This window comes from Colletotrichum godetiae (genome assembly GCF_030913485.1).
Source record: "Colletotrichum godetiae strain CBS 193.32 chromosome Unknown BDP55scaffold_12, whole genome shotgun sequence".
Lineage (NCBI taxonomy): Eukaryota > Fungi > Ascomycota > Sordariomycetes > Glomerellales > Glomerellaceae > Colletotrichum > Colletotrichum godetiae.
The window spans coordinates 516684-527939 of record NW_026851260.1 but is presented as its reverse complement, the minus strand read 5'-3'; the positions used below and the strand labels follow the sequence as shown (position 1 = coordinate 527939).

At 53.6% G+C, this 11256-nt stretch overlaps 4 protein-coding genes across 4 annotated transcripts; 2 read left to right on the top strand and 2 right to left on the bottom strand.

Moving 5' to 3' along the window:
- Positions 1-1806: 1806 nt before the first annotated feature.
- On the bottom strand, positions 1807-2614 carry BDP55DRAFT_629882 (uncharacterized protein; the record flags this gene model as incomplete). The annotated part of the gene is made up of 4 exons (XM_060572080.1): positions 1807-2085; positions 2106-2177; positions 2304-2413; positions 2434-2614. The coding sequence occupies 4 exons, from the start codon at positions 2612-2614 to the stop codon at positions 1807-1809; spliced, it is 642 nt and encodes a 213-aa protein (XP_060431977.1).
- Positions 2615-2832: 218 nt separating this feature from the next.
- BDP55DRAFT_63167 (uncharacterized protein) lies at positions 2833-4160 on the top strand. Its single transcript, XM_060572312.1, has one exon. It carries the CDS (start codon positions 3212-3214, stop codon positions 3902-3904), a length of 693 nt encoding a protein of 230 aa, XP_060431976.1. The 5' UTR covers positions 2833-3211; the 3' UTR covers positions 3905-4160.
- A 255-nt stretch (positions 4161-4415) lies between these two features.
- On the top strand, positions 4416-6528 carry BDP55DRAFT_548379 (major facilitator superfamily domain-containing protein; the record flags this gene model as incomplete). The annotated part of the gene is made up of 2 exons (XM_060568831.1): positions 4416-4922; positions 4978-6528. 2 exons carry the CDS (start codon positions 4416-4418, stop codon positions 6526-6528), a joined length of 2058 nt encoding a protein of 685 aa, XP_060431975.1.
- Positions 6529-8238: 1710 nt separating this feature from the next.
- Positions 8239-10117, bottom strand: BDP55DRAFT_657377 (Alpha/Beta hydrolase protein). The gene has a single exon (XM_060574408.1). It carries the CDS (start codon positions 9923-9925, stop codon positions 8348-8350), a length of 1578 nt encoding a protein of 525 aa, XP_060431974.1. The 5' UTR covers positions 9926-10117; the 3' UTR covers positions 8239-8347.
- Between the last annotated feature and the right edge of the window lie 1139 nt (positions 10118-11256).

The window sequence follows — 11256 nt, the reverse complement described above, 5'->3', positions numbered from 1 at the left end:
GATGGATGTCTATGGCATTTTGTAATATGGTCAAGAAAGACAGCGGGAACGGGCTTCCCCCTCCTCTTACGGGCTTGCGGACAAGCTCTAGGTGCCAGGATGAGGGGTGATGCCTGAACCGGGGATAATTCGCCGGGCGGACGAGAAAGCCATGCGGAGAGGGTTTGTTTTTTAAGGTGTTCGGGCCAGAGGATTGAGTTCACCGTTGCACTACCTAGAATGGCAGGCGTCCTTACGCGCATAGAGTTGGAGGAAGACTAAGCCTCCTACTCAGTACTTAGTCTAGATGGCGAGCGATGAGAGGAGGAGGAGGGGGTATAACGTGTAGAGTCCATCTCGAAATGTGGAATCCGGGGGAAAGAGTTGATGGTGTCGTCGGCGATGCATGGTGAGCAGTCGGTTCATGCAATCATTGGCTCCAAGCACTGGGTTGATTTCATCCCAAGTGTGCTTGCTTTAACAGCAAATGTCTTGTCCTATATCATTCTGATGAAATGCTAATACTGAGAGTTTATAGTGCATGTTTTGAGATGCTTGTAATTTTTCATCCGCTCATTGATCCGCTCATTGATATTTAGATAGCATTTGTTTTTTTGGGATGTAATTGGGTTACTACGTTGGAGAGCTGACGTCTTTGACATGGCCCTTGGATGGGTTAGAGTGAGTAAGTGAGTGAGTGAGAGTCTGAGAGTTGCGGTGATGTGAGAGGAGAAGTGAGAAAGTCAGAGAGTGAGAGGTGAGAGGGTGAAAGGGAGAGTGCGAGGGAGAGTGAGACGAAGAGTGCAAAGAAGCTTTGCCAATGTGCGTGGCGGCCGAGGCTTGTGTGAAAATCGTGTGGACTTGGCACTTGGCGCTTGGCGGTGCGACGTTGACGACGACTGCGGTGCTGCTGCGGACGACGAGGGGACGTTGCGACTGAGGGAAAAAAGAGGAAAACGAGCACGCGAGCACTTTCTCGATGGCGGCTAGCACAGGATGCAAAGGAAAATTGAAAAGGTCTTGGCGATGGCTCGGCATGCGGGAAGGTACCAAGGGTTTAGTGGGAAGAGATCCCTCGCATAGGCTCTTTAATTTGCCGTACGATGATTTTCGATTGTTTTTTTTTTTTTTTTTTTGTCGTGGTCGAGGTTTCGTCAACGCCGTCAACGCCGTCAACGCAAGCTTCATGCAGCCACAACGTGCATGGGAGAAGGCTAGGCCATGCCGGAAGTGCGGGTTTGCTGGGAGTCAATAGATCTGGCACGTTTTCGTTTTACGAGTGGTGATTGGCTGGATCTGGATGACTTTTGTTTCGGCGGTTCTTGTAATTCCTTTAAGCTCGTTGAGCAGGGTGGCATGCCATGAGTGGAGTCTCCTATTCGTACCGCAGTCGAGAGAAAAAAAAAGGTGCCGTGTGGGTAGTGGCGGGGTTATTTTATGGAGAGGACGAGAAGGAATGCTGTGAAGAGATTGGTCCGACGATCCGTCCGTCACCTTCTTTTGGTCGCCTTGTCACTTGTATCTTTTTTTTTTCTCTCTCTACACAGTAAGGTAGCAGAGGTACGTCCTTCTTGCTCTGGGGACTGGGAGTGACAGGAAGGCGCGCGGAAGGGGAGGGGAGGAGCGGCCAGACCACTGCAGAGGAATCAACAGAGGAGGACTGCAGCAGTGCAACCAACATCTTGCTCTTTCTCCTCCTTCCCCTCCGTTCGTTCGCCTTGCTGCAGGTTGGGACATGGGGGTCCAGGTGCTGCTCTCTTTCTGCAGCCGCAATTGGCGGGGCGAGTCAGCAGGACATGGAACGCCTGAGCTCTTTTGCGTTTCTGCTCAACGACAACGACTGCACGCGGTTGACCTCGGCCGGGAGGGAGGAGGACGACACGGAGGAGTAAGAGAGGTACTTGAAAGGGTGGTTGTTTGGGAGAGATTGGGGATAAGGGGATCAGTCAGGTAAAGAGACACAAGACGGGGGATCCAGGCGTGGAAGAGATGGGAGGTTTCTAAAAGAGTCTCGATGGAAGGGGACTGCCTGTCTTGCATGTGTCGAACCATGGAGACAGATTGTGCCTCGTGGGATTTTGGAGTTTGAGAGCTGAAGCTTGAGCTCTACGGAGTAACGTACACACCATCTGTACACGCACAGTTACGCGATCAAGACAGCCTGGACTTGAGGCGGGAATGGCGAATGATGGCCAGTGCTGGAAAGTAAAATAAAAATAAAATAAAAAAAAGACTGCCTTTCAATGCGTGACTTTCCCTCTGTCTGTTACCGTCACAGTTGCAGTTCAAAGTATTTCGGACGCTCCCCCCGCGTGCCCTCGCACATCATCCACAGCACATGGTGCACATGGTACGACTTTGGCCGAATCGAAGACGGGACTGTCAGAGTTGGTGGCTGCCAAGATGTGTACAAAGGTACCTCTCTCTGGTATACCTATTCGTACGGAGCAGGACCATATTGGGTGAGGTGTCGTGTGAGAACATCGGCGGTGGCAGGCTGGATCTCGGTGCGGTGGACAAGGGCAGGCAAGCACGGAAAGGCAGGATCTTCGGGAGCGACAACCTGGAAAGACCCAACAGGCCTAGCTGGCTCGGATTTTACCTGCTTTCTTTCCTCTTCGGCTCTTCCTGACATGTCCAGTCCTTGCGCAGCTTTGCCTCCAAGGTGCCCCTAGAGAGTCCAAAGTTGAAGGTGCTCCAAAGCTAGCCCAACCAGGTGACGTAGAGCTTAGTGTGCCCCGCCCGTTTTCGGGTTTGACCGCAGCTGGTCCCTGTGTCATTTTTCTGGCCTTTTTTATTCCAGCTTGGTTTTTTTTTTTTTTCTATCAATCTGTTTTCTTGCCGGTGCTCAACCCGCTAGTCCAAAAACAAATTAAGATGGGAAAACAATAACAATAAATCGCACTCAAGGTCTGAACCCAATGCTCAAACTCGGCTTGTCTTGCCCCAATTACAATACCGTACACATTCCACACAGACACACGCCTCTTCAACGGCCACCCGTGTCGCCTCTTACCTCATCCCACTCCTCTTGTGGCCCTGACGCCTGGGGGGTTTATGGGTCTTCCCACACTCACCTTGATCACAAGGCGAGGTACACCGTAGCCGCACACGGTACAATGAGAAGAAAGTGGAGGGAAGCCGCCATGGCCCATGGGTACGTCTGAGGTCGCGGCGAACATGGAGAGCAGTTGAGTGCATGAGCAACCCAAATGGTCCTTCTACTCTGTGAATGCACTTGCTCAGAATTCCACTGCATAATACTCCGTATCTTCTTGGATGTGACCATGGGCGCTGCCGATGCTACGAAAAAATCAACATCTCTCAGGTACTCCAGAACTCAGGTCATAGCAGATGTCTCCCGACACGGGACATTCCTCTTCTTCTCCATGCCATCCCATCCCATCCCATCCCATCCCATGCTCCGGTCCATGGATCCCAGCCCAACCCCCAGTGGGGTGTAAGTGGGCAGAGTGGCCACACCCCACCACAGACAGTCAGTCCTAAGCCCGTCCTCCTCTTCCTCTTCCGCCTCTCGAGTCTCAAGTATCTGAGTCTGCAGTGCTGCACATCGTACCCCCTGGTCCACTGGGGGCTTGATTCCGTCTGTCCATCCAAATCACCCGGTTGGACGCGCTTACAGCAACTTTGGCAATTGGCCTTTTCATTACTGTTATCGCTTTGTATCGTCTTCCACATCAGCAAGACCAGTCCGCAGCAGAAGCCGCAGCAGCACCACCACCAGCACCCCATCTTTCAATCTCTGACCCTTAGCTCCTCTTTGCCCATCCGTAACCCAACCTGGGAAAAGATTCGAGACCACCCTGGCGACGCGGTACATGTACTTCCTACACCACCTATAGTATACCTGACCGTCGACCTATCCAACTCAAGGGGTCCTTTCGGCACATCAGAGAACCGTTGACCCGCCGGTGAAGCAGCCACGGGATCCAATTCTCGACGGAGACTGGTCCAGAGTCCCAAGACTCGAGCGGCTCCTCGGGGTTCGGCCGATTCCACATCCAGGACATCTTGTCACTGAGGCAAGACATCTGCCCCGACCAGGTCCTCCACCGTCCCGGGATCAACTTTGCTTATATCTGCTCCCGTCCCTCTCTAGTCCATTATCATTGTGCTCCCTTTCTCTCTTCCCGCTGTGGCCATCATCAACACCCCTCTCCCCCTCCATCCTTTGCCTGCTTTCTTTAGGTAAAGCAAGGAACCACTTGTACCAGTGAACCTTGTCCGTGGGTTACCGTCCCATCCTCTCAAGGTTTTGCTTTGGTCTCCCCGCAACCTCCCTACGAGACACATCTAAATACCACAGCCACCCACCCCCTTCACATCGGCGCGTGAGCTAGTCCAGCTCGTCACTAAACACTTCCTTCTCACCACCCCCAGGAAGTGTCTCGGACACCTCACAGTCTTTATTCACAATGGCGACTCATCACCAGCGCCATTCCGCCCCCATTGGCGTGATTCCCGTGCCTCACGGTCCGGAGACGGGCCAGGAGCATGAGGACTACCCCCGGGAGCACACCACCGCGCATGAGCGCGAGATTTTTGGTCACGTCACGCGTCCCGACGACTCCTATACCCCCGACGGTGTCTACTGGGCCGATTTGCCTCTGTGGAAGCGCGTCAGCTTCGTCAACAAGGTCGATCGCGATGAAGCCGCCAAGGAGCTCAGGGCCACCGGCGAGATGATGAAGAAGGATCCCCTTTCTCCTCTCTCCTGGTACTTCCGTAACGCTGTTCTTCCCGGTGCCGGCCTCGGTCTCGAGGGTTACGTTCTGTTCTCCATTGGTAACTTGGAGCCCCTTTTCGCTGCCGTCTGGCCCGAGTGCTGGGGCAAGGGACACGCCGTTTGCACACAGAACTGGGTCGCCTCTGTCACATATCTCGAGATTGTCGGTATCATGATTGGTCAAGCCGCTGTTGGTGTAAGTTTGAAAGCCGCGTTTTGTGAGAGATTACGAAATTCTGACATGAATACAGGTCATTGGTGATTGGATTGGCCGTCGTTGGGGTCTCATTCAGGATGCCGCCATCATGTTTGTCGGTCTGCTGCTCTTGACCGGCTGCTGGGCCAGCTCCCTCCAGGGCTGGGTCATTTTCTACGCCTGGTCCCTCTTCTTCTACGGATTTGGTGTTGGTGGTGAATACCCCATCACTGCGACGTCCTCCATGGAAAACTCAGTCACCGCCGGTCGTCTGTCTACTCGCGAAGATCGCCTTCACCGCGGCCGCAAGGTCACCATGGCTTTCCTGATGCAGGGTTGGGGCCAGCTCATCAACCAGGTCGTTCTCATCGTCCTTCTCGTCATCTTCAACCGCGGATATGGCAACGGCCCGTACACCCAGTCCGCCGCTCAGTACACCTTCCGTCTCTCTTTCGCCCTTCCCGCCATTGGTACTCTGTGGCTCGTCTACTACCGTACCTGGAAGATGCCGCGCGCAAACCAACAGCTTGCGCTGGCTAAGAAGAAGCAGGGTGTCACCGGTTACGACGTGAACGCTCTGAAGTACTGCTTCCAGCACTTTGGTGGCCGTATTCTGGCTACCGCTGGTACTTGGTTCTGCAACGACGTTTTCTTTTACGGCAACAAGCTTTTCCAGGGTCAATTCATCTCGGTCATCTCCAGCAACCCCGATTCCCTCTTGACCAAGTGGACGTGGAGTTTGATCAACGTTGTCGTCTCCCTTGCCGGTTACTACCTCGCCTCCCTTTTCATTGACAACAAGCTTTACGGCCGCAAGATGATGCAGCAAGTTGGCTTCTTCATGTGCTTCGTCATGTTCGTCATCCCCGCCTTCAACTTCGAATACTACACCAGCCCAGCTGGCGTTCACGCATTCCAGGCCATGTATTTCCTCAGCTCCTTCTTCAACCAATTCGGACCCAACTCGGTTACCTTCCTCGTCGCCGGTGAGGTTTTCCCTACCCCCGTCCGCGCTACGGCCCACGGGTTCTCCGCCTGCATCGGCAAGGCTGGAGCCCTCCTCGCCTCCGTCCTCTACAACTACATCGACACCCAGACCAAGTTCTACGTTGTTCCTTGGTTTGGTCTCGCCGGCATGGTTCTCACCTACCTCTTCCTGCCCGACACCACCGGTCTCGATCTCAAGGAGCAGGAGCGTCGCTGGACCTACATCCGCAGCGGCAAGGAGGCCGAGTACCACGGTGTCGCCGTCCACCCCACCCATCTCAGCGTCTGGGAGCGCCTCCGAGGTGTCGGCAAGTACTACGACGCCGAGAAGGATCACAAGGCCCAGATCGAGGACATGCGGAAGGAGTGGGAGGAGAGACAGGCGATGCAGGGCGAGAAGGAGCCCGAGGTCTGGGAGGACCCCGAGCTCTTCTCCGAGGCCATGCACGGCTACTTCAAGGAGCAGCACAAGGGCAAGTCTCAGGGTGGTGTGATGCACGACGCCGACGCGTCCGAGTCCTCGTCGGCGCGGGAGAAGGAGACGGGTGACGAGATCCAGCCCAGCCCGATGCTGAGAGCGAGGCAAGATCGCACTGATCTCGACGAGAAGAGAGGTTAATTGTGCATGAAGTGGTTTATTTGCATTATACACATAATGAGGAGTATTAAAAATGGGCTTTGGAGTTTTACAACATGGACGGGATTACTTGCATTGGGCTGGGGCTTTGGGTAGAAACATACTCAGCATGGCGTATAAGACGCCCGAATATTCTTAACGTATTATGACTACCATACTCTGTTATCCTTGCTCTCGGTGATTTTTCGTATATGGTGCCTGCCATCAATCTCTGCCTACATAATTTTGTTGACCATGCCCTTATGGAATCAGGAGCACCCATTATCCGTACATATAGGAGTCGCATTCCCATCACAAGCAGACCAGGGGGGGGTGGAAGTCGAGGCTCACAATCTAAGCAAATTGCGCCAAAAGCTTGATTACCTGCCGTGCGGGTACCTTTATAACACCAAGTCAGGTATAAAGGTTACACGACGGCCCCGGCGATCCCGGCAGACGGCATATGGGTGCCGCCCTATGACCTTCGATGCATGGACCACGTGAAGGCTGGCGGCGCTCTGGGTATCTGAGGTAATTGACGACGGTTCCTGGATGATTAGAGTATTCGGTCTGGAAGTTCGCCTGCGGATTGCTCGTGTGCGCATATCGGCCGGCGCTCTGTTCTTCAAGCCCTGATGACCTCTTGCTTCAGCAATGGCCCAGGTAGATAGAGAAGGTGATCTAAAAAAGGGGGGAAAGGCTTGCCGAACATTCCTATTCAGGTGTTGGGACACATAGAGGTAAGGGCGGCTAGATGCTAGGAGTTTTACATTATGTAAGGGATAGTGTCTTGTGGTGAGTTGAATCTTTGGGATGGGACCTAGGATGATGAGGACTATGGATTTCTATCCCGCCTTTTCGGCTTCGTGGCCCTTTCGGAACACGTTACAAGTAGCGATGACATGGTAATGATGAGTATCCCAGTGAAGTGGGCAAGTGAGTAGTTGGTACGAGTGCTTCTCGACCTTCCTTGTGAGTATGCCTCCATCATTAACGTCGTTGAGGGTTGAAGGAGCAGGAAACCTGAGAGAGGCTCGGATAGTAGGCAGTTATTTTGGAAGAAGCCGACACGGAGATATATAAACCAGAACCACCTCGTCGTCATAAATACCTCTTCACCACTACTTATAACGTATTCTGAGTGGACCTCGACGTCAATGATGAGATATTTGTCCTATGTCTCTCTCATCCTAGCTACTGAAGACCCTAGCCAGATGCTCTTACCAACGTCATACTCACTCTAATAGGTTCTCTATGAATTAAAAGGGGCCATCATGGTACGGGAAATGATAGAATAAGGGAACCAAGGTCCGCTTAGTTCTTTGCGAAGTCTCCAGTGAAAAGGAGAAAAGTCAGTACCTAGACTGTTACCTTTCTTACAAGGGACACAAGACGAGTAAGATAGCTGCGAACATCGTACTAGAATCGTCAGGGTGGTCCAAGAATACGAGTACCTCGATGCAACGACCTTGGTAACTAGGAGCTTTCTACCCTTGCTGACATTGTCTTATCAACTATCATAGTTATACCTTAGGTTGTCTCGTCAGACTACAACACAACTCTTTTATGTACGGTTCGTTGGGTCATCTGCTTCGGCGTTTGAATTGAGACTCCTGCTCCCGAGCTCTGGAGGCAAGATAATTGTCCGGAGAGAAGCTTCCCATCCCACCAGAGGTTTATGGAGGGCCAAAGGACAGGTAAACAAAATATAAGCTCACTTATTCAACTACACACGCACAAGTGGTTCAAACGTCTTGGCAAGTGAGATGGTCATGATATCTAAACATTCTTCAGCCCGATATACATGAGCTAACTAAATCCTTCATTGTGACGGCCTGTTTTCTCTCAACATCTTCCTAATATTTTTCGCCGTCATACCAGCCAGCGGATGGGGCTCCATGTCCGGCTCTTCGTCAGCCTTGATACTAACCTCACCGCCACTCAGAGCCGCCACCCGTCCCGGCAACACAGGCAGATGCGTATGCGGATCATACACCGCGCCCTTGGGCACAACCTGCGTCTGCACCGTCGCGGACCCTTCTCGGAAGGTACTCTCCGGGGGACCCTGCGTGATCAGATTCTTCCCAAGCACCATTGGCGTCGTCCCAGACGCGATATCCACACCCTTGATCGTCCGCTCCTGGATCCTCAGCGCCGCCTCGGGCTGGTTGAAGGCAGACAGGTGACCCGCAAAGAATAGCCGCGTAAAGGAGAAGTTATCGGCCTGCTTTACCTCCCCCGGCACCTGCCCGTCCGTGTTGGCAGACATGTTGACGAACCCGGCGCTCGCCCAGTTCGCCGTGCCCAGCTGCGCAGCGACGATTTGCGCGCCAATCATGTTACTGTCGTAGTCGGCGTCGCCGGTGAAGAGGGAGACGGTGACCCCTTGCTGGACAAGATTCTTGAGCGACTGCGTGACCAGCGCCCCGGTCCGGCTATCGTCGCCTGTAGACCCGAAGGCGATGGCGGTCTGCACCGACGCTTGGGTGAAGTTATTGGACGCCCCGATGGCGGCTTGCACGTCGGCTCTGTTAAGGTAGCTCACGAACGTCGCGGAGGGGTACGGCTCGGGCAGTAAGAGGCGTATGTCGTTCTCGGCGCGGCCGGCGTTGACGTCCCAAAAGTCCTCTACATTCTTCACGCAAAAGGCGTCGGCTTCGGCGCAGAGCCTGTCGGTTGGCTGGGCGTTGCAGGCGTTCTGTCGGTCCTGGCAGCCGCCCGTGCCAAACATGTTGTTGAAGAGCTGCTTCTGGAGGGTGTCGTTGAAGGGCTTGACGTCGTAGGGGTTGCCGGGGGAGACGGAGTAGTTGAAGTAGGCGCCAAACTGCACGCGGGTGTCCATGAAGCCGTCCTCGATGGAGATGGACTTTAGGGGCACCTGGACGGTGCCCGGGGCGTTGGCCTTGTTCTGCTGGGTGATGAAGTCGGCGAAGACGGGGACGTAGTGGCCGCCGTACGACTGGCCGTTGATGTGGACCCCGTTGGCCGCGTACTGTGGGAAGGCGCCCATGATCCCCTGCATCACCTGGTAGAATACCTTCGCGGCGTCGGCTGTCGAGTTGGGTGTGAGGGAGATGTCCATGGAGGAGTAGGTTCCGCACATGGGATCCGCGGATGTGCACTGCTGGGGTACGATCTCGGCCGTCTTGGGGTTGACGGTGCCGTTGACCAGGTTGGTGAAGGAGAAGCCGACGGTGGCGGGCTGGTCGACGAATAGGAGGTTGCTCACCGTCGACCACGAGTTTGGGTTATCCACCACTTTGCCCTTGGCGTCGATGGAGCAAGGACCGATCTCGGTGAAGAGGCCGTTCATGGAGGACGCTCCCGGCCCGCCGTCCAGTCTGACGGTCAAGGGAGCCGCGGCGGCATTCTGTCGTGCCTCGAACATGTAAAAGTACATGTGCTGGGTCGGGCTGACGTCCACGTAGCCGGCGAAGCTCTTCACGTTGGGGTTGGTCTCGCAGATGCCGTTCGGCACCTCTTTGAAGCGGACATTGACGCCTCCGGCTCCCTTGACCGTCTTGAGATCCGTAGGCTGAGCAACAAACTGTGCAGAAATTAGAGATGAAAAGAAAGCAACAGCGCAACTGAGAGTGGCCCGGATCATCATATTGTTTCGCTGCCGCATCTAGCGGACGGATCGACGTGATGGCTACCGTGGAAAAAGTGTGAACGATCGGAAAATGTCGATCCAGATCGACCAAACGAACGCAACTTGCGTATTACATACGATTTGCACCCTCGCTATCGGTGAAGATCCATACCTAGGCGTCTTTAAGGTTCCATCCAGAAGTTTGAAGGAGTGGCTAGTCCCTCACAAAACCAGCCTCACTGATCACGAAATGGCATCTTCTCAGGTCGTATAAGCATGGGCAATGCTGGGTCGTCCCCCAATGCTAGGTAGGAAAGCTTATTTGTCACTTGGGACACGGACTGTCACGTAAAACGCCGTGGAGACCGCGGGATTGTTGTCCGTACCACTCAGGGTCCAAGTTCAGACAAGGCTCACCCATTTCCAAGTCGGTTGATTCGGCTGAGAGAGCCAGACACTAGGCTGTTTGAAGGTGCTGGTCGTCTCAAGTTATTGGTGGCTGACGATTGATGACGGACGAAGAAGTAATCTAGCCCGACTTGCCTGGTTTCCCATACATCTTCGAGGAGGTGAGTGAAGATGGCTGTGTAGTGCGTACGAATCCCAATCTTGGAAAAGCTTTTCAAAGGTTTCATGAATTCCCCATTGCTCTTGAGAGCGACGGTAGGTATGTGAACCGATGGGGCTGGGGTGTGTAAGTGAATGAAGCTATTGATGTAGTCATATGTCCCATGTGAAGGGACATACTGAGTTAACGTTTGTTTCCTACCACGAAGGAAATAAGTGGTTCAGTAGTAGAAAATATTGGGATCAGTGGTGGAAGTTATATAACCACATTGAGTTCTTTCAAATGCCAACTCGTAAGTTCTTGCCAAGGTGAACAACCGGCGAACACATCGACTGAACGAGCGATAAGCTCACGCGTCCCGAAAGCTGATGGACTAGGATCACCCTCGGAACTTCCGACTTCCGACATCAGCCGAAAAATCCAACAAGAAACGCCCGCAAAGTTTCATATCCCCATTGATGTGATGATGCTTATATCTCGACCTCGTCCCCACATCGAAAGAACTGCGTGGGTCGGATTGAAATGTAAAGAGTCCCACTTGGCTGGTTTTCTTCAAGCACAACAAAACGGT

What these genes read in the sequence shown, in the direction of transcription:
- BDP55DRAFT_63167 (XM_060572312.1), top strand. Translation starts at nt 3,212, where the DNA reads ATGCACTTGCTCAGAATTCCACTGCATAATACTCCGTATCTTCTTGGA.
- BDP55DRAFT_657377 (XM_060574408.1), bottom strand. Translation starts at nt 9,925, where the DNA reads ATGTACTTTTACATGTTCGAGGCACGACAGAATGCCGCCGCGGCTCCC.